Source organism: Hyperoodon ampullatus, assembly GCF_949752795.1.
Source record: "Hyperoodon ampullatus genome assembly, chromosome: 2".
Lineage (NCBI taxonomy): Eukaryota > Metazoa > Chordata > Mammalia > Artiodactyla > Ziphiidae > Hyperoodon > Hyperoodon ampullatus.
In genome coordinates this window covers 16,588,287-16,608,514 of record NC_136915.1, presented here as the reverse complement: position 1 = coordinate 16,608,514, position 20,228 = coordinate 16,588,287, and the positions used below count along the sequence as shown (strand labels likewise).

Below are 20,228 nucleotides of genomic sequence, written 5' to 3'. Positions count from 1 at the left end.
GGGTTCTAGTCCAACTCCCTCACCTCACCCACTTATTTTACAGGTGGCGAAACTGAGGCCCAGAAGGGAGGGAGGGAGGGGCTGGCTTAAAGTTGCACAGTTAGGTGGTAGCAAAGTTGGCATTGAACTCAGGCCTCCTGATTGCCAATCCAGGGCTCTTTCTAGCAACCAGTATATTGGCTACAGTTTCAAGAGTCCCCCTACCGGCCCATGTGGTCCCCTCCCCCAGCCCCTTCTCCCCCGCTACACATAAGCTGGGTTATAGCAGAGCATATTGAACTCCAGGCTCTCATTCCAGTGTCGCAGGAGCACAAACAGCTGGCGGGCGGCAGCCTTGAGCGCGCCCTGCGTGCGGCCCTCGGGCACCTCCTGCTGCTCCAGCCACGAGTTGGCCTTGGCAGCCACCAGCTCCCACTCAACGAAGTAGGAGGCGGAGCTGTGCTCCAGCCACGCCAGCGCCACCACTGTGGCCCACAGCTGCCCTGTGCGCTCTACCGCAGCCCTGGGCTCCCAGCCCGGCTTGCCCTCGGCCAGAGGCTCCGGGGAGAAGCTGTCACAGGAGGGGTGCCGAGGTGAGGGGCTGGTGCACGTCTGGGGACTCAGGGGCTGGCGGGCAGTGAGGGACACGCGGTGGCAGGTGAAGGGTGAGGTCCACTTGAGCTTCTCCATGGGGATGTGGGTGGCCTCGCAGAAGGCTTGGTTGAGCAGGAAGGCTCCAGAGGCCAGCTGCAGAGACACCTGTGTGTGGGGGAGCCCCTCAGTGGGCCTCAAACTTTTTAGCCCATGGAGCCCCAGGCCACGCCCAAGTCTGGGTGCACACTGCCCGCTGGTTCACACCTCCCCCAGCCAGCTCGCCCCACCTTCCCCGGGGGATTTGCGGGATACCCAGCCCAGCCGAGCACCGCCATGCTTTATCCCACTGGTACTTCAAGCTGATGACTTTCCAAGCCCAGCTCAGCATCCTCACTCCAGACCTGCCTCTTGTCCTGGGCAGGTGGGCCCAGCTCGGCCACTGGGACCATCCACTGCCATCCAACCGACTCTGGGCAGCTAACCACCCTCTCCCTCCCTCCGTGTCAATCGGTTACCAAGTCCCAACGGGTCCCACTTTCTGAACAGCTCTGCAGCCCCCCATCTGCCACTTCATGCTGTCCCTGCCTCTACTTCCCTCCCCTGTCCCCCCACCTTCACTCCATCTTTCCTGCATCCTGAGGGGTCTTTGTAAGGCAGAGGCCTTGTCACTTTTTGGAGGCCACCAGCTCAGTAGTTTCAATTTTCTCCTAGGATAAATCCAAGCTATGTTTTCCAAAGCGCTGGTTCGTCCTTGACTCTTTCCCCTCCACCCATTCTCCAGCCCCCAAGCTTGCTCTCTCATGTGTAAACTGTCGGCTTAACCATGTAACTTCAGCATGTAAACAATGGGCTTAACCATTACATTCTTCCAGAAGTCATGCGTCATTCCTCCCTGACCTCAAGCCTGGAGTAGGTTTCTCCCTCCCTCCCCATCTCCCCCACCAAACCCAACTGCTCCCATCACAGCACCTAACGATCAGAATTGCCCGGCTTCCTTGGCAGTGCCGTGAGCGCAGGGACCATGTTCACCTAGTTCAAGGTTGTCTCCCAGGGGCTAGCGCTGTGCCTGGCTCAACAAATCCTTGCTGAGTGAATACATGCCTCCTGCTCTATTGCCCGGGACATTTGGAAACTCCAGGTGACACTAAGCACTTGGGTGTGCAGGGGCTGCAGCGGGGCAGTGAAGCTCAAACCCTGTCCCTCCTTTCAGCACCTCTTGCTCCCCAACCTTGCTGAGCCCCCGATGTGGCAGGACCAGGCTCCCTTTCTCCTCGATTCAGAGACACCCACTCCCGACCTGGGTTTCTCTCCCTGCCCCGCATGCTGGGGCATCTGCAGAGCCACTTGCTAAACACGTTGCATGCCCCTGGGGTGTTCATTTTACTTGCCTGTGAGTCATTTCAAGGCTTATTTTTATGTATTGAAAGACAGACACACAGAGGTGGTGGAGTAGAGGGCAAGATTCCCGTGAATGTTTAAAGCGAAGGGGGCAGGTTGCAAAGAATGTTCACGGCGCTGGCGCTGGCTTTTAGCAACACTCCTAAACCCCAGATGGAGGGCTCAGGCAAACTCCCTCTGCCCGGTTGCTACGTGGGCGGGAAGGTCTAGGTCTTCTTCCCTTGGTGGAGGGGGAGCAGGGGGCAGCCCCTCTGCTGAGTGTGGGCCTGAGGTCTGGGGCCTGGGGCACTCACCAGCGGGACGTAGTCCAAGCTCTGGCTCCCTGGGGCTGACTCTGGAGCCTTGGTCAGTGGCTTGCCCAGGAAGCCCTTGGCCGCTCGCGTCAGCAGCCTGGATTTGTTGAGATTCAGCCTGTGTGGGTGGAGCCGAGGAAGAGTGACCACCGCTGTACCAGTGGTGTCCCTGGTCATCCCACCCCCCAAGAGCCCACTCAACAGCTTCTGAAAGCCAGGGCTGGAGAGGGATCTGCCAGAGACCTCCTCATGTGACAGTGCATTTCCCTGGAGGCACTCAGTCAGTTAGCAGCTGCCGGGGCGATGGGCGAGGTAGTGTTCTTTTTAGGACCCTCTTTTGATAGCATGTTCTTATTCAGCCCAGTGGTCAGAGAGTCTCATGCTAGCCCTCTCAGGGGGACTTGCATTTGCAAAGACACCGTGAACCCGTGGGACGTGAACTTGGGGCGGAGGTGGTTTCAGCAGGGTGATACCTGAAGACAGTGCTATCTCTGGGCAGGGGTCCTTCTTGGCATCCTTCAGATTGTTCATTTTTGTGTAAATGTCAGCCTGGGCCTGCCTTTGGCCTTCCAAGCTAGGGACAGTCCTGGGGAAACGGGTGGCCGTAGAGTGAATCCCCAGTGGAAATCCCATGTACCTGGATCCAAAGAGAGTCTCTGAGACCTTCAGGGAAGAAAGGGTGTTGGTGGCCAGACTGCGCAGAGGACCTGGAGAGCCAGAGAATGACAGTTAGGGCTTGACAGATGACCCTGTCCAGCTCTTCACTACCCAGATGGGGAAACAGAGGCCCAGAGAGGGCCAGGGGCTTGCCTACACCCCTAGGGATCTGAGCTAATGATTGGGCTGCAGGGCTGTTTTTGACCCAGTTGGTTTGGGGAGGGGAGAAATATGTGGGTCCGTGTGTAAAGAAGCAGGCCTCCAAGTTCCCTTGGCTGGTGGCCCCTGGCATCTTCTGGAAGGTTACCTGTGGGGACAGTGACAACTTCACATCAACTCCCTTCAGCCCCAAGTAGGGACATTGAGTTTCCTCAATGGGCACATTGCTTGAAGATTCTCGGCAGAGGGAGGTGGTAGAATGGTCCCTCAGCTGGGAATTGGGATGCCTGACTCCTGGCCTAGCTCTGTGACCAATGTGCTGTGTGACCTTGGGCAAGTCACTTCACCTCTCTGGGCCTCAGTTTTCTTCCTTTAAAGTGTGGATACTCCTATTTATCGTACATGGAACTGTTTTGAGGAATAAAAGCACCAACAAGGACTTTGTTGGGTTAAGACACTCTCTTGGCCCAAAGATCTATCACTATTTTAATTAAAGGGAGAGCTGGCAGACTGCCCACTCACCTTCAGGAGTAGCATACTTCCCGTGGCCTGGGGATGTGTTCTCACTGCAGGGTGCAGCAGGGCTTTCCTCCACATCTACAATAGAGGAAGCCAGTGAGGCCTGAGCTTCCCCAGCCCTCCCCCTTACCTCCCGTCCTCCCAAGGAGAGGGCTGGTCTGAATTCACAGTACCTGAGGATGGGCTGGGAGAGCAAGGTCAGGGTTCCCATCCCTGCCTGGATGGGCCTTCATCTCCCAAAGATACCACCTGTGCTCCACTGTAAGGGTCGGACATGCCTGGGTTCAAATCCCAACCCTCCCAATGATTAGCTGTGTGACCCCAGGGAAAGTTACTTGCTTTATACGTTTCAATTGCAAATGGGGATAATAGTATTGATCTGTGTTGTTGTAAAGATTAAATGAGATAATACACAGATAGTGCTTAGTGCCTGGTCCATGATAAGTGCTCAATAAAGCCTCAAGCTACAGACCCAGCAGGGAAGCAGGAGCAGGTCAGAGGCCTGAGCATGGTGTTTGGAGGTGGGCGGAAAGGTGGGTTCATGCCAGCTCTCCAGGAGGCATCAGAACATGGCATTGACATGTCAGAGGGCTCTGAGCCTCAGTTTCCCCATCTGTACAATGGGGATAATACGTGCACATCATTTGTTCAAAATATATAATCAGGATGATTATTCTTATGACTATTATAATATTTCAATGGCTGGAGAGTGACGGGCATGTATACTATATAGGAATGATCCAAATTATGGAAAAAGCTTCATGCACAGATTTGTTCTGCAAAGCCTCTGTCTCCCTTACGAGACCATTAGTAGCTCTGTGAGGGCAAGAAACTCTGATTATCACTGGGTGCTTGGGGGGGCAGCACAAGAGTGAACCAGTGACTGAATGAATGAGGCAACCAGCAGGCAGAGAGCATGGTGGTTAATTAACCTCATGGACTCTGGAGCCAGACACGGCTTGTTCAAACCTCAGTTCTCTCGTGCATCTGCGGTGTGACCTTGTGTAACTCAATTAATCTCTCTGAGCCTCGGTTTCCTCATCTCTTAATGTGGAAAATAAAAGAAAAATAAAATAAATAAAATAAAAGAATAAAAAATAAAATAAAAGAATAAAAGAAACACTCTCAGATGGGTGTGAGGAGTCGTGGATAATTAAAGCAGCGCCCAGCACATAGAAGACCCTCAGTGAGTGTTAGCCATTGTCATCCCTGGGGAGGGAAAGGGCTGGGATAGACTAAGAGTTTAGACATCCTACACACTGTGTGTGAATCAGAGGACAATTCAAAAGAAGGGATTTGTGATTTTGATGGAAGCCATGGGCCACCAGTAGCTGAGCTACAGAGAAAGGAAAGGGTAGACCAGAAGTTTCCTCTAGACTGGTAACCCAGCTTGGCTCAGGGGTAGAGCAGGTTCCCCTTGGTTTTGGAGGCTCTGAGGGACCAAGGAACTGGCAGAACTCCTTAATTCTGAAGAGATCCTCCTCGGGATTTTCACCTCCTTACAAACTGTTCCTTTTTTAACCCATCAAAGTCTGTGAGCACTTTCTAATCCCTCAGGTAAAACATTGTTATGATCTGGGGGTCGGGGCTAGTGGCCAGGTGGGACCTCTGATGTCCTTCCCATGCACAGAAGAAGGCAGGAGATGCTCATTGTACACATGAGGGCACGTAGGAAGGAGTTAGGACTAGTGCAGCAGTTAGGCTGTCTTTAGTAGGACAAAAAGACACACAGACATCCAAGATACAGAGGATGAAGGCAATCCTGTGAATTGGTGCAAGGTCACCAAATGGTCAAATCATGGATCTTCAAGGACCCAAGCTGCAGGCACAATGAAATCAGGTGAAGGTGGAAAGGATGCTTTTGGGAATCCTGGAAGAAGCAGAAGGTGGGATGGAACCGCCTCTTTGCTTTTTCCTTTATTAGGTTTCCTGGCATTCAGTGCCTGGGAGGACTCAGAGGTTGGAGGCGGGAAACAGATACTGGGGTTGGTGGACCTTGAAAAGAGAGAGGTGGGGGATGGTGTGGGCACGTGGGCAGGGAGGCCAGGCTGCTCTCTGGCACCCGGTGGCTCTCTCAGCAAAGCTGTGTAAATGATGCATGCCTGGGCCATGCTGAGCCCCGCTGCCCATCTCAGGCCTCAGAGAATCCAGGAAACCTGGCCTTGCTCTCGCCCCATAAGACCCAGAGTGAAGACTCAGAGGGAGTCCTTCGGGGCCTCGGACATGAGGGTGCAGTGGCTAGGGGCCCAGGCTTCAGAGTACACCGGAGGCGGCTCTTACTTAGGTTCTGAAATTTGCCATCTCCTGCAGCCAAGTCTTCCCCAGGCATCGTCTGGGACCGCCCGAAACCAGCAGAAGTGCCCCTCGACTGTCGGGTCAGCACCCGAGAGCTGACCATCTGCAACACAGCACCTTCATGAGGACAAGGAGAAGGGGTCAGATGGGTACAACTGTGCCAGTCTTTTGCCTCTTCCCCAAGGCTGGCAGGAATGATTCTGGCTTCACTCTGTCAATTATCTAAAGGCAGGGAGGCACTGCAGAAGGTAAGACCATGAGCTCTGAGCCAGAATGACCTGGGTTTGAACCCCAGCCCCACCTCTGACTAGCTGGATGGGGTACTGACCACTCTGAGCCTCAGTTTCTTTACCTGGAAAATGGGGAGAATAATGCTTACCTTGCCAGGTAAATTCTATTGCTGAGATAATGTTCAGAAAGCACCAATGTTTTCTCGGTAGTTAAAAGGCTGGTTTTCTCAGAAACACCCCATTTCCCTTCTCTCTCAGTTTGCTGTCTCAGAAACTGAGGTCCCAGTTTCCTCTCCCACAGGGCAGGGCCCTGAGTCCCAGAGCATCACCATCAGGGTATGAAGCTGAAGCTACAGCACCCAACAGTGTGTTTTGGGAAACTCTTTTCTCGGAGAACACTAGTTTGGAAGTTGTTCCTTAAAAAATGAAGAGTTCCATTGGAAAATAAGTCTTGAAGAAGCTTCATACTGTAGTCCATTCTCTGAGCCTCTTGACCCTAAAGGCTCTGAGAAGTCCTGCAGTAAAGAAAGCTTTTAAGTTTTATTTAATCCAGCCATTCAGAAATGTTTTTTCCTAGTCTGGTATTTCCTATTTTTGTGCTGAATGGCCATTAACAAGACACGGAACCAGGGTTCTAGTTTCCTGGAACACATTTTGGGAAGTGCTGATCCAGATCTTAGGGGGCCGTGGGACTTGGGTTAAGATATGTGCCTGGTCCTTAAAACTCCCAGACTGTGGCCACAGAAGCTAAAAAAAATGGTCAGAGATGAGTGGGAGGGGGTGACATCAGGGTGACAGTGCCCAGTGGGTGAGAAGACCCAGTGGAGTGACAGCCTGGGCTGCTGGCCAGAACCTGAAATCAGAGGAACTGAGGCAGAGAGGGAGGGAGGGAGTGGGTCGTTGAATATTTTGGTACCAGATTTTTAAAAAGCAGGGTCGGGGGAGGGCAGAGGAATCAGAAAAGGCATATTTTGTTTCCAAACACAATTCTTTCAGGAGGTCTGCTTTGAAAAGAAAAAAGAAAAAGCTGCTGCAAAGAACAGAAAATGTATCGATAATTCAGGAAAGAAAAAGTACATATAGTCCATAAACATAGAAAAGTTTTCAACAAAGAAGCTAAAGAAATTCCCCGAAGATACTTTTCTCCCCTCTCAGTTTAGTAGGTTTAGAAAGATAAACAATTTTCAGTGGTGGTGAGGGTAGAAAACCTCCCTCACGAGGTTTTCTTTGGGGGCAGGATCAGTTTGATAACATACATCACAATAATTTAAAATGGGCCAACTCTTTGATACGCAATCTTAGTTCTGAATGTCAGCCCTGAGGAGATTACCAGACAGGTGCACAGAGATGTTCTTTGCAGCACAATTTACAATAATCAAAAGTGGAATAAACAGGGCTTCCCTGGTGGCGCAGTGGTTGAGAGTCCACCTGCCGTTCAGGGGACACGGGTTCGTGCCCCGGTCCAGGAAGATCCCACATGCCGCGGAGTGGCTGGGCCCGTGAGCCATGGCCGCTGAGCCTGCGCATCCGGAGCCTGTGCTCCGCAACGGGAGAGGTCACAACAGTGAGAGGCCCGCGTACCGCAAAAAAAAAAAAAAAAAGGGAATAAACGAAAGGTCTAATAATAGGGGGCTACATTCTGATAAACCTTAAGAGGCGGTGGAGGGACTTCCCTGGCGGTCCAGTGGTAAAGAATCTTCCTTCCAATGCAGGGGATGTGGGTTCGATCCCTGGTTGGGGAACTAAGATCCCACATGCCGCGGGTCACAACTACTGAGCCCACGCGCCTCGGCTAGAGAGCCCGCCTGCCGCAAACTACAGAGCTCACGTGCTCTGGAGCCTGCGCACCACAACTAGAGAGAAGCCTGCACGCCACAACGAAGAGCCCGCGTGCTGCAACTAAGACCTGATGCAGCCAAAAATAATAAATAAATAAATAAATAAATAAATAAATAAATTAAACATTAAAAAAAAAAGAGGCAGTGGAGAGGAGTAGGGGGGAGCACAGACTCTGACACCAGGCTACTGGGAGTCAAAGCCTGACTCTGCCCTTCACGGCTGTGTGACCGTGGGCAAGTTACTTACCCCCGCTGCCTCTGCTTCCCCACCTGTAAAATGGGGGAAACAGTATCTTCTTTGCAGAGCTGTTTTGAGGATTAAAAGATTTAATGTATATAAAGGGCTTTGGAACACTGTCTAATTGGCTGTTATGATGATGATCACTCCCTGCAGTGGGGTACCTGCTGCTATTAAAATGAAAAGACGGAAAGATATTTCCCACACCCAGAGTTTGTAAGATATAGCACATATTGGTATGATCCAATTTATGCAAAATATCTGTCTTTTGATTTCTCTACATGTAGACACCTGTAGAAAGAAGTCTGGCAGGATGGTCACACCAAGGGATTAATTAGTACTCATTTCTGGATGGCTGTCAGTCCCAGTCACTTTTGTTTATTTTATGTCTTTCTATATTTAATTTTTAATTTTAATTTTTATTTATCTTTTTATTGAAGTATAGTTGAGTTACAATAGTGTGTTAGTTTCAGGTATGCAGCAAAGTGATTCAGATTTATATATATATATATATGTATATACCCACACCCACGAATATATTCTTTTTCCGATTCTTTTCCCTAATAGGTTATTACAAGATGTTGAGTAGAGTTCCTGTGCTGTACAGTAGGTCCTTCTTGGTTACCTGTTTTATATATGTGTGTATATGTTGATCCCAAACTCCTAGTTTCTCTCTCTCCCCATTTCCCCTTTGGTAACCATAAGTTTGTTTTCTATGTCTGTGGGTCTATTTCTGTTTTGTAAATAAGTTCATTTGTATCTTTTTTTTTTAGATTCTACATATAAGTCATATCCTATGATAGTTGTCTTTCTCTGGCTTATTTCACTTCATATGATAATCTCGAGGTCCATCCACATCTTTCTATATTTTAGAATTTTCTACAGTGAGCACATACCAATTGGAAAAATACAATCAAGTCATATTCATTTAGTGGGAAAAGGGGAGTGGGATGGTTTCACAGCCCTCTGCAGAGCAGTGGGATGGGGGTTCATGTGCCCCCTACTCGCTGGAGGCCAAAGCATCTGCTGGGGGGCCTTTTAGCTTCAAGGCCCTTCCCTGAACCCCTCCCCACCAGTCTAGGCAGATTTGTATCCCAGTCCCCCTCCTCTGGCTCACTTGGGAGTTGCTTGGCCCTCAGAAGAGCCCTGGCCGTGCACCTGCCTTACCAGAGTTGGGGTATCCCACGACAGTGGGCAGGTAACGGCTCTTGCTTCTGTCCACAGGCACGAAGGCTGTGTACTTGCTGATGACGTTACAGGCCTTGCTGGTGTGCACAGCGTTCACTTGGTAGCGGCGGCTGGACCCTGCAGAGGGAGAAGGGGTGGGTCACTGTGTGGAGTGGAAAAGTCCTCCCTGACATGGAAGCTCTGGAAGCTAAAAGGAGGGCTAGATCCATGGTCCCATCTTTGGAATTAAATAAGCCCTTAGAATTAAGGAGCTACCAACTTGCCATTAAGGTCCTTTAAAAGAAACCCTCAAGATTATTAAAACCTCCACCATCACTTCATAAAATAAGGATATTTTAATGTAAAAGAGATAAGACATCTAATAAAAAAATGACAGTTGTTTTCCTTAAATATAGTGTTATTAAAAAAAAAACCCCAAATCTCTGTGTTGTCAGTATCTTCTATTTTCATTTTTCAGCTCTGTGATGAGAATCTTGCTGCAGGATTTCACAGGTCCTGGCTGTGTGGGGACCACTGGTCTGGCCCATTGGGACAACCTTGCAGAGACAAACCAGAGAGGGAGAGTGGTGAGCATAGGGTCACACAGCAAGTTAGGAATGGACCTGAGATCAGGACTCAGGATGGTCCCCAAAGCCCAGGCTCTTCCTACTGAGCAGGTGAGCAGTCTCCTTGGCGTGAAGGATGGACAAATGTCCTGTAAACTGTAAGGTAAAGCGCTCATGGGAAGAAAAAAATAATAATATTTACAAAAATACAAATAATATAAAATATAAACCATGTAGCATTGTTATATAAATAAAGCATAAACTATAACAAATAATAGAAATATTCTCTATTTATATCTCTATTTATCTGTTCTCCAGGTGTGTTCCATCAAGATCCCAGGAATCACTGTCTTGAAAGTTTGCCCCAATTCCTGAACTAAATTAGCCTCCCCACCATCCCTGTTATACAATTTCTTGGATCCCTGTGTTTCTTCTTAATAGCATTAGGACAAATGCACTCAATTAATTGTGTGTATTTGATTAATGTCGGCTGGCTTCCCTGCTAATCCGTGTCAAGAACTCATAAGTAAGGACGGGGATGGTGGTGGTCACTGCACTGCTCAGCCTTGAGCCTGGCCCCCAGCTGATCCGTACTCAATAAATGGCCTTGATTGGTTACTGGGTGGACCGATTAGATCTAGGGGTTCTGTGGGAAGATAGGTGTGGTCCCAGAGGAGCAAGGCAGGTGGAATAGGGCAATCCCCACGGTTCTGTCTTGGGAGCCCTACAGGGGCGCTGCAGGGAGATGCCCTGGGAAGTGAGGAGGAGTGAGGGACGTGTAGCAGAGAAAAAGGAGGGAGGAGAGGACTGGTCACCGGGTGGGTGTGGGAGGTGTGGAGGAGAGTGGGGCTGGGAGGAGGCAGATCAAGCAGGGGGTGGAGCCCTGGGCTGCTGTGTGTGTGTGTGTGTGTGTGTGTGTGTGTGTGTGTGTGTGTGTGTGTGTGTGTGTGAGGGGACTGTGGGGGTCAAGGGAGGCACCTGGGGGCAGCAATGGGGAGGGGAGGCGGAGCATTGGGCGGTGGCAGGGCAGTGGGGGGAAGGAAGGGGGTGGAGCCAGGGGAGGAGGGCAGTCCCTGGGGGAGAGGCAGGGGAGGGGCATGGGGCGGGGCTTCTAGGAGGGGGCGGGCCCTAGGCCCTCACCTTGCTCGATCTCTCCCTCGTGCTCCGCCAGCTGCTCGAAGTCGCGGATGATGGCGCGGGCCGCCAGGTGGTGGAAGGTCTCGCTCCACAGGTCGGGCTCGCACGCGCTGCCCCTCTTGGGGCCGGGAGGCCCCAGCTCAAAGCTCACCTCCCACTGCAAAGGCTGGCTGTCGCGCAGGCCCTTGACCACGGCCTTGCCCAGCACGGGTCCTGGGCTGACGGGCCTGCGGGGACTGGCCTGCTCCTCGGACTCGGCTAGGGGCTCCCAGTCCGAGGACGTCTCGGTCTCGAAGGCGGAGGGGTGATGGGACAGCTCTGGGGGCGGAGGGACAAGCGGGCTGTGATCTGAGCTGCAGGACAGGGGGTCCATTCCCAGGCGACATCATCCCTCCCCAGGATGCAGACACCCCTAAGCAAGGACAGTCCCCCTCCCCCCTCCCACCCCCAGGGAACACACAACTCTTTCCTTAGGAGAGCAGGGGTGGCACTGGCTTGTCCCCAAGAGTAGGGCAGAGCCACCTCTCAGGAAGCCAGTACCTGAGGGGGCCAGATAGGGTGGCGGGTCACTCCACAGGTAGGACACCTGGGAGCCTCACAGGCAGCCCAAGGGCCAGGTTGATTGGGAGAGAGGGATTGGTGAGGTTCTCTGGGAGGGATGGGCCACAGCAGATGCCCCCTCCCAGGCTGGGCTACAGCCTAGGATTCCTCCCTCTCCCCAGTCAGGTCTTGGACCCTGTGGGCACTTACCCAGGTCCCCAGGGCTGCAGCTGTCTGAGGCAGGCTTCAGGCCAGACCCAAGATCCAGCTCTTTCATGGGGCTCCAAGCCTGGGTCTCCTGGCCGGAGGGCAGGAAGGGCTGGCAGCCTTGGGGCAGCAGAGGGGGCCTGCGGGCCCCTGGACCCTGGAGTCTGGGGCCCTGGCTCAGGTCCGGGCCACTGTTCAGCAAGGGCTAAGGATGCAAGAGGAAGAGGAGGAGGCTGAGCTCCTGGTGGCTGGCCCTCTTCCCTCCACTCCCAGTCACAACTCTTCCCCTGGCTACCCCAGCTCCTCCCGGGGGACTGCCCCTGTAGTACCCAAGGACACACGACCTGCTCCCCATTACCCATGAGAAACATCAACACAAGTAATCCCAAACCATGGATAAAGTCCAAACCAGGAAAACCGTGGAAAATCACATACCATGGATAATATTCTAAACCCACCTTTTTTGTTTTTGGCCATAAAGTTTAAAACTCTGTGTGTGTGTCTGGTTATGATTATCAGCCTTTTCCCTTATGTCTTCTCATTTGTCATGCTTAAAAAGTCTTTCCTACCAAAAAAAGTTCTAGAATTTTTGTGATTCTATTTTTGTTTGTTTAAATCCTTGATTCACAAAAAATTTATTTTGATGTAAGGAAATAGAAAACAGCCTTTTCTTTGATTTTGTGAAGAGTACAAACATCATCACAATTTACTGAATACAGTTCATTCATTGAGTCCCTACGGTTTATCAGTTCTCTACCTCTATCCTGACAAAGCTGTCATGTATATTTGGTTTTATTTCTGGACTTTCTGTTCTGTTTTATGGATTTAATCTGTTTAGTGCTAGTACAAAACACTTCAAAAGGCAAGGAATAAACTGGGAAATATATTTGCAACACGCATGACAAAGATCATTTTCAAGAAAATGCTCTTATAAATCACTGGGGTGGAGGAGAAGGGAGATAAATTCAATAGAACAAGGGGTTAAGGGCATCTGCAGGCAGTTCATAGGGAGAGGATTCTATAAGCCCATGAAAAAATGCTCAGTCTCATGAGCATTGCTCTAAATTGAAATGTTATGATTTTTTTAATCTTCTGGATTAGCAAATATTTAAATGTTTGATGACAACCATAGTTGTCAACAAGAAGACAGTTTCTCATGGACTGTTGGTGGGACTGTGCACTGAAGCACACTTGTACAAGAATGATTTAGCCATGTGCTATCTCTCAACAAGATGCACAATCTCCTTTGACTCAGCGATTCCACTTTTAGGAATTTAATTCTGTGGTAATACACAAGGATGCAAATATCCGTGTGCCCATATTGTATATTTATTACAGTACTGTTTGTAAACGTGAAAATCTGGAAACTGTCTAAATGTCCATCGCTAGGGGTTGGTAAATATGTTATGGTACATCCTTCGCTGCGATCCCCTGACTGGCTGTGTGACCCTAGGTAAGTCACTTTACCTCTCTGACCCTCAATTTCCACATCTGTACAGAGTGGGGGTGGCCGGCCCCCACATTCCCTCCTTTCCAAGGGGTGCTGTAAAATCAAATGAGAGTGTAGATGGGGGTGCTCCTTGCCAACTGGGAAGTTCTATGAGCAGAGAATGGGTGATGTCATTGACCAATGGGTATCATTATTAGGAAGTTGTCATTGGAGGTCAGGCAAGTGAAGGTCCAGAAAAAGGAAGAAGTGACTCACTTCACTGTAAATTGTGGTCAAGCTCCATCCTTATGGCTGAAGCAGGAGACAGAGCTCTTCCCCATCTACGGCCACCCCCAACTCCAATATCCCCTACTTGGGTACCTGTAAATCAATCTGCCACCGTGGAGCATCCAGGCTGGTCTGCTTGGTGAGGTCCTGCAGCTTGGTTTTCCTCAGTGGGTATCTCCTGGCAGCTGTTGTGGGGTCGCTGGCCGTGAGGGCCCTTGGAGAGCGCTTGTGGTTGGTGATCTGGTTGGTGCTGTATGCCCGCCGTCGCTGGGAGAAGTCTAGACCTGGGCAAGAGTGGTGACAGGGAAGCCATCAGGGTGGAGGACAGTGGGGAAAGAGAGAGGGGCTTGCATACCCCTTTCTTGCTTGGAAACTTCTTGAGTTTTCCACTGCTTACCTACTGAAATATGTGCAGATGCCTCACCTCACCTGGCATTCAAAGCTTTGCCTAACCTGGCTCTAATCTATCCACCCAGCTACTCTCCTTTCTGCTCATTTTTCAAGGTATTATGTGCTCCAAATATACCAGTCGTGTATGCATTTTCTAGGTATGACACCTCCACATCGTTGCTCAGGCAGTTTCTGCTGCCTGGCATCTCCTCTCCCTTCCCACTTCTAAGAACCAGTGCCCTCATTATGTCTTTGTTAATATCCTCTACCAGATGTTCCTTTCCCTGGGATCCTTACAGTTTGTTAAACTCTCTTGTGGTCCATGTCATTCTGCTTTCTAAGAGAGTTAAGGCCAGTTGTGTCTCTCTCACTAGATGGAGAACTGAGGGACAAGTGCCATGTTTGAGTCATCTTTGCTTCCCACACTGCTCTCAGTACCTAGCCTTAGTAGGTCATCAGTAATTACTCTCTGAATGGAAACTAAAACCATAAAGAGGTTTTGGAGGAAGACGGGTCCAAACGCTTTATCTGTACTCTACCTCTTTCACGTTCCATGAGCTTAGTCACGTTGCTAAAATTCTCCAAGTTTCAGTTTCCTCATCTGTAAAGTTGGTATTATAGTACCCACCTCCACAGCTGCTAACCGTTCAATGAGATTGTAAAAAGTGCTTGGCACATAATAAGTGTTCAGTAAAAATGTAGCAATCATGGCCTCCCTGGAGAAGGGAGTGAAGCACAAAGAGCAACTGACTGACCAGGACTGGTGGCGGAATCTCCGCTGGATGGCTGGGCATCTTTGACCTGCCTCAGGTTGAAGGGTGTCCCCAAGCTCTTGGCACAGTCTCCACTGTCTGGGCTAGGCCCCTCATCCTGTGAGTGGTAGAAGACAGAGCTGCCGGACTCCTGAGAGTGTAGCATGCTGTATCGTCTTCTCTTGTCCTGGAGGGAAGGAGAGAAAAGAGGGCTTAGAGTGAGGCTTGATGTCAGGAGGGACATCCAAAGGGCAGCAAGGGGTGTGAGAGGAGATGGTGGAGGTTCTACCTTTGAAGAACCAAAATAATAAGACAATTTTTTGCTTGCTTGGGGAATTTAGGCAGACTTCTGCCTAAATTTAAGGGATGGTGAATGGAGGTGGTTTTTCATATCATTTATGTTGTTTATATTTTTAATTATATTCTTTATTAAATGTTAAAAAGAAGTGTAATTCTAAATGCTACTGCTGTCTCCAAATACATAACCAAAAATAACAGCATGAACCATCTGTTCCTTTCATTTCATTCTCCATGATATAAACATATATAAAAATATAAGGGCTTTTTGGGGTCATCTTGTGTTACAAAAGCTGGACCGTATTACTTACATTTATCTGTAGCTTGAACTTTGCACTTAAAACATTTTGGAAATCTTTCACATCAACTATTCTTTTAAACATTTGGCTGTATGATATTCTACCACCCTTTTTTATTAAGCATTTGCTTTGTGGCCATTTATTTTTTGCCACCGTAAAAAATGCTACAATAAATCCTTGACCATGAATCTATTACATCACTTTTATTTCTATGTGTTTGATTCTTAGGAGGCTTTTCTGGGTTGAAAAGGTATATATTTCTAATTTTATTAGTTATTTCTAGATCACCTTCCAGGAGGGTAAGTCACGATTATACCCTTACCCAACAACTCTTCTAGTAGTAGGAGAAAGCATTGCCAGTCTCATGGGTAAGGAAAGGAGAATAGATTTGACAGTCCCTGCTAGTAGTAAGGTCTGTGGATGATCTGCTACCTCTCAGGCCCCCAAGAAAGGCCTGGACTGTGCAAAGTCTTGACTAGCATTTTGTTTAGCATGTTCTCCCTGCAGTTGAACACTCTACTCTCCAAAACACTCTTACCATTACTGACCATGGTCCTTAAGAGATTCCATAACATTTTAAAATCTGGAAATTTCAAATAAAATTCTAACTTCTCTTGAAAGATTGGAAACTCATTTAACATAGGGTCCACAATCTTGCATGATAACTGTTTGTTAGGGCCGAGTAGGGGCTGAGCATTTAGACAGAGTGTGTGCTCTCCAGTTTGCTGTATTCCTCACCACCCCTTATTTCCTCTATATGGGGGAATATCTGCTATCTCTCATGACATTTGTCCCTTTAAGTTTTACAACAAGCCCATTTCGCTCATTTTATACCTGCCCAATCCCTCTAGGCATTGAGTTTGTGACTCCTGCTTAAAACAAAACAGGATGACAAATCCTTTAAAGGGGAGTGGAGAGACTTACTAACGAGGGAAGCTAGATGAGAAAATAGCATCTCAGGCAATCTACATTTTAGCATGGATTCCACCTCCCTTTGAGAAGTTCCTCGCTTTTATTTCACTTCTGCCACCACATACAAGGGAATTATCCATGTAAATAAATAAAACACAAATTCATCTAAGGAGATATGATCTCTCTAGTGTGTTGAGGGAAAGAAATCTGAGTGCCATTGTTCTGAATTGAACTATTCACCAAAATCACTTGGAGTAGATTATGCAAAATGCAGGTTCCTCGGCCTTATCTTCAGAGATTTTTATTCAGGGGATCTGGGTTGGAGCTAGGGCTCTGCATTTTAAACACGTTCCCCAAGTTCTCCTCTTGCAGGGCATCTTGAGAACCACATATTGAGATAGCAGCATTTACCCAAGCAGTGTCACCATGACTGAATGCCCATGGCCTGACAACTATACCCCGCAAGAGTAAACTCAGATCAAATTGGCTCCTAGCTGCCACAGATAAATTGTCTTTCCAGCCAAGGATGGCTTTGTGGGAAGGGTTCCGGACCCCCACTGACCCCTGGAATTTCTAAAGTACTTACTGTTCTGGGATTGGAGATGAATAAGGAGGCATCACATACAATGCCATACCCCACCAGCCGTTCTCCAGGGAAGAGGGAGCTGGTGCTGACAGGTGAGATCAGGACCTCGGTAGTCTCAGGGAAGACCCACTCCACAGTCACATCACTCAGGACTGGGGCCATGGCCTTCTTCAGGGATTTGACCATCTGTTGGACAGGGTCAGAACACAGGTTGGGGGGATGTGTGAACGGGGATATGCACAGATGAGGAGCATGAAGACTATGTGGGTGTGAGCATGAGAAGAGGTAGCAGGAAGAAGTGACAGTAGACTTTGGGCGGCTTGCTCAGCAGCAAACATGCCTCTGAGTTTCTTAGACTCCTAGAATATCAGAGTTGGAGCAGATCTTTGCTTTCACCTTCTCTAAGCTTAGCATTTTATAAATGAGAAAAACCCAAGACTCAGAGTAGGGCTGTGATGAGCCTGGGGCACACAGAAAGTTTGTCTCAAAACATGGACTGAATAGTGATCTTGAGCAAGTCAATTTACCTTCCTGGGCCACTGTGTCCCCTTCTGTTAAAGGGAGTTAGTAGTTCTCAACTTTCAGTGTAGTTGGGAAGATACTGCATTGGAAGTATCTGCCCCATGATAGGCATTCAATAAATGACAGCTGGTTTAGCACTTAGACAGTGGTTTAACATCCCCTAGGATGATTTCCTCAAATGTACTGCAAAGCTGGAGAAAAATGATTTGAGGATTGTGGCAACCATAGAGGTGCACTCTCAAATTTCCCTTCGAGAAAGACTGTGTTCTTTTGCTGCAAGGAATGCAGTTAGATGACAGTCTCCATGTGCAATGCCTCAGCTTTCAAACCAAGTTCACACCTCTCCCTGGAAGCCCCCAGGCAACAAATGTGCATGGCAGGGATATTCGTGCCTGGTCTTTCCACCCAACAGAGACAACCTAATGGGCATTTCTTGCTCCAGAGATCCCTGGTGGGTTGGTTGAGACCCTGTCAGACCTGCACTGCAGTCTGAGGCTCTACCTGACCAATCCTGCTTCCCTCCTTCCCTTTCACAAGTGTTGCATCTGCACGTGGATTGAAAGTTTTCCCTCCTGTTTCCTCCTCTTTTCCCTTCTACAGATTTTATCCCTCAAGAAAACTTTGCACTCTTAACTTCCGCTCTGTTTCTTGTTCCTGAAAAATCTGGACCGACACAGGGATTTTCTAAGTGTTGGATTATTTGTGCCAATTATGCAAGACATGGAGAGAAGACTATAATTGCCTTGATTTCTGGGTCCTTTAGATTCTTCTGAGCCATCATTTGTCATCATCAGGAACATGGCCAGAAATGACCCCAAGTGCAACTCCTATCCATAGAGGCAATGACTCCTTTGGGAACCCCAATCCTGCCCAGCCAGTGGATGGAACATATGAGCCAGTGGCTGGAGACCAGGGCATCTAGTGTCCTGTACTAGCTCCAGGAAAGGTCCACTCTGCCTCCAACTCTGATTTTCACTGGGGTGCAGTGTAACCTAGTGGAGCACTCAGACTTGGGGTGAAATCCCAGCTCCACCACTGAGTTGCTGTGTGACCAGTGTGGGCCTCTGAGGTCCCAGCACCAGAAGAGATGGAGGCCCTTCTGCCTACCTTGGGTTGCAGCCGCTCCCCCTCCACCAGGAACTCAGCACTGCCCTTGGACACAGTTGCCAACCCTTTCACCAGTCTGTGGCAGACGTTGGGTCCAATTCCAAAGCTATAGCACCTGGAAGAGGGGGACAAGAGAGGCTGCTACTTCCTATCCTCTCTGCCATTTTTGTCCCCTGATGGGGAAAGGGGTGGATCATGATCCAACAGAGCTATCTCAGAGCTGGCCCCAGCTTCAGGTAGAGGGTGAGGGAGAAGAAAGAGGGTCATCAGTGGGCACTCATATTCACACATGGACAGCCCGTCACCTCCCACCCCAGCACAGAGTCAAAGCAGGTAGGACTTCCTCTGCCTAGACTGCTCTCTGAGACCTGGATGCACAGGTGTGGACATCTTATCCCTCCTGAACCACTGTGGGGAAAAGGCAAACTTTGAAGTTGGCCACCCATCCTGGAAGCAAAGCTCTGTAGGAATTGTGGGTCCCCTCTTCTCCTCCTGGCATCTTCCACGTTGCCCCAGTTCTGACATCCCCAGCCCAGGGCAGCCCAGAGTAACTGAGCCCTAAACCTTCAGCCTGTGCCCACCTGGTGGAGAAGGCATGATTTCGCACCAGCTCCAGCACCTTCCCGGTATTGTTGACGGCACCATCTGTGATGAGGAAGAGGAGCCTCGGGTGGCCTCGGAGCACTGGCTGCCGGATGATCCACTTGAGTGGGGAGAGAATGTTGGTGCCACCCATGTCAGCCTGCATTCTCTGGATGTTGTCACAGGCCTTGGCCAAACTCTCCTGCAGAGAAGGGTCATGGACAGGGAGATCGTCCCCAGGGTCATTATATGGTGTGGAGACTCTAAGTCCCTTGGACGATGAATCCTTTGTTTCCCTGGATCTTAGTTCAGCCTCACTGGAGCGGACTCATGTTCCCAGTTTCATCTCTGCCCCACGCCCAGGAAGAATAGGTGGCCACTTTTCAGTGTGACTCTGCCCAATAACACCACCTACCAATGCCCCAAATGCCACCATTCATGATGTATTAACCTACTGTTGTCCTTTCTTTGTTCCTCTTTAAAAATAAAAACACCCCTGGAAAAGGTAGCGCATCAAGCCCTAACTGCCCAGCACAAATGAGGTTTCCTTTTCTGGTGAGTGAGGCAGGAGGTATGGTGGAAGACCACTAGACTAGAAATCTTAAAACTTGAGTCCTGGCCTGACTGTGGCACTAAATCCCTATGATACTCTGAGGAAACCATTTCCCCAATCTGGGTTTCAGATTTCCTCCCTCCTGGACCAACACTGTGAGACCCAACTGGCCAAGGATTCCTGCCACTGGATGGATGTCACTGTAGCAAGGACAGATTCTCACTGGATATCAGATGTTTTCCTGCTCCTGACTCAGGAAGATGCTCTTTCAACATCCACACTTAGAGTAATGGAATATAACAAAAGTCTTAAAAAAATGTATATGTACCTTTGGAACCAGCAAGACTAGGCATTTATTCCAAGCAAATCATTAAGGATGTATGCAAAGTATTTGCTGCAAAGGTAACTAAATAGAAAAAAATGGAGACAACTTAAATGCCCACGTGTAGCGGTTTAGTTAAATAAGTCGCAGCCTATCTGTGTAGTGAAATAGTAGGCAGCTATTGAAAATTATGTTGCAGATTAATACTTTCTAGCATGGACATATGCTCATGATAGGCTGTTTTGTTAGAAAAATAGGTTACAGAAAGTATGGGAGGTCTAATCCTACCTTTACTGAAAATGTATGTAAATGCTTAGAGCAAGAAGGGATTTCTACTAAGCTCTTAACAGTGGTTTTTCTTTTTTTCTGACT

General features: G+C 49.1%; 1 protein-coding gene across 1 annotated transcript in view; it reads right to left on the bottom strand.

Moving 5' to 3' along the window:
• Positions 1-243: 243 nt before the first annotated feature.
• Positions 244-20,228, bottom strand: part of VWA5B1 (von Willebrand factor A domain containing 5B1) — a gene marked incomplete at both ends in the record, with an annotated part of 37,891 nt that continues 17,906 nt past the window's right edge. Inside the window, 13 exons of the mRNA XM_079728447.1 lie at positions 244-738; positions 2,265-2,382; positions 2,902-2,971; positions 3,603-3,677; positions 5,880-6,011; positions 9,368-9,505; positions 11,074-11,388; positions 11,821-12,022; positions 13,628-13,818; positions 14,680-14,863; positions 16,771-16,956; positions 18,400-18,514; positions 18,981-19,183. Of these exons, the coding sequence (XP_079584573.1) occupies positions 244-738; positions 2,265-2,382; positions 2,902-2,971; positions 3,603-3,677; positions 5,880-6,011; positions 9,368-9,505; positions 11,074-11,388; positions 11,821-12,022; positions 13,628-13,818; positions 14,680-14,863; positions 16,771-16,956; positions 18,400-18,514; positions 18,981-19,183 (2,424 nt within the window). The remainder of the gene's footprint in view (positions 739-2,264; positions 2,383-2,901; positions 2,972-3,602; positions 3,678-5,879; positions 6,012-9,367; positions 9,506-11,073; positions 11,389-11,820; positions 12,023-13,627; positions 13,819-14,679; positions 14,864-16,770; positions 16,957-18,399; positions 18,515-18,980; positions 19,184-20,228) is intronic.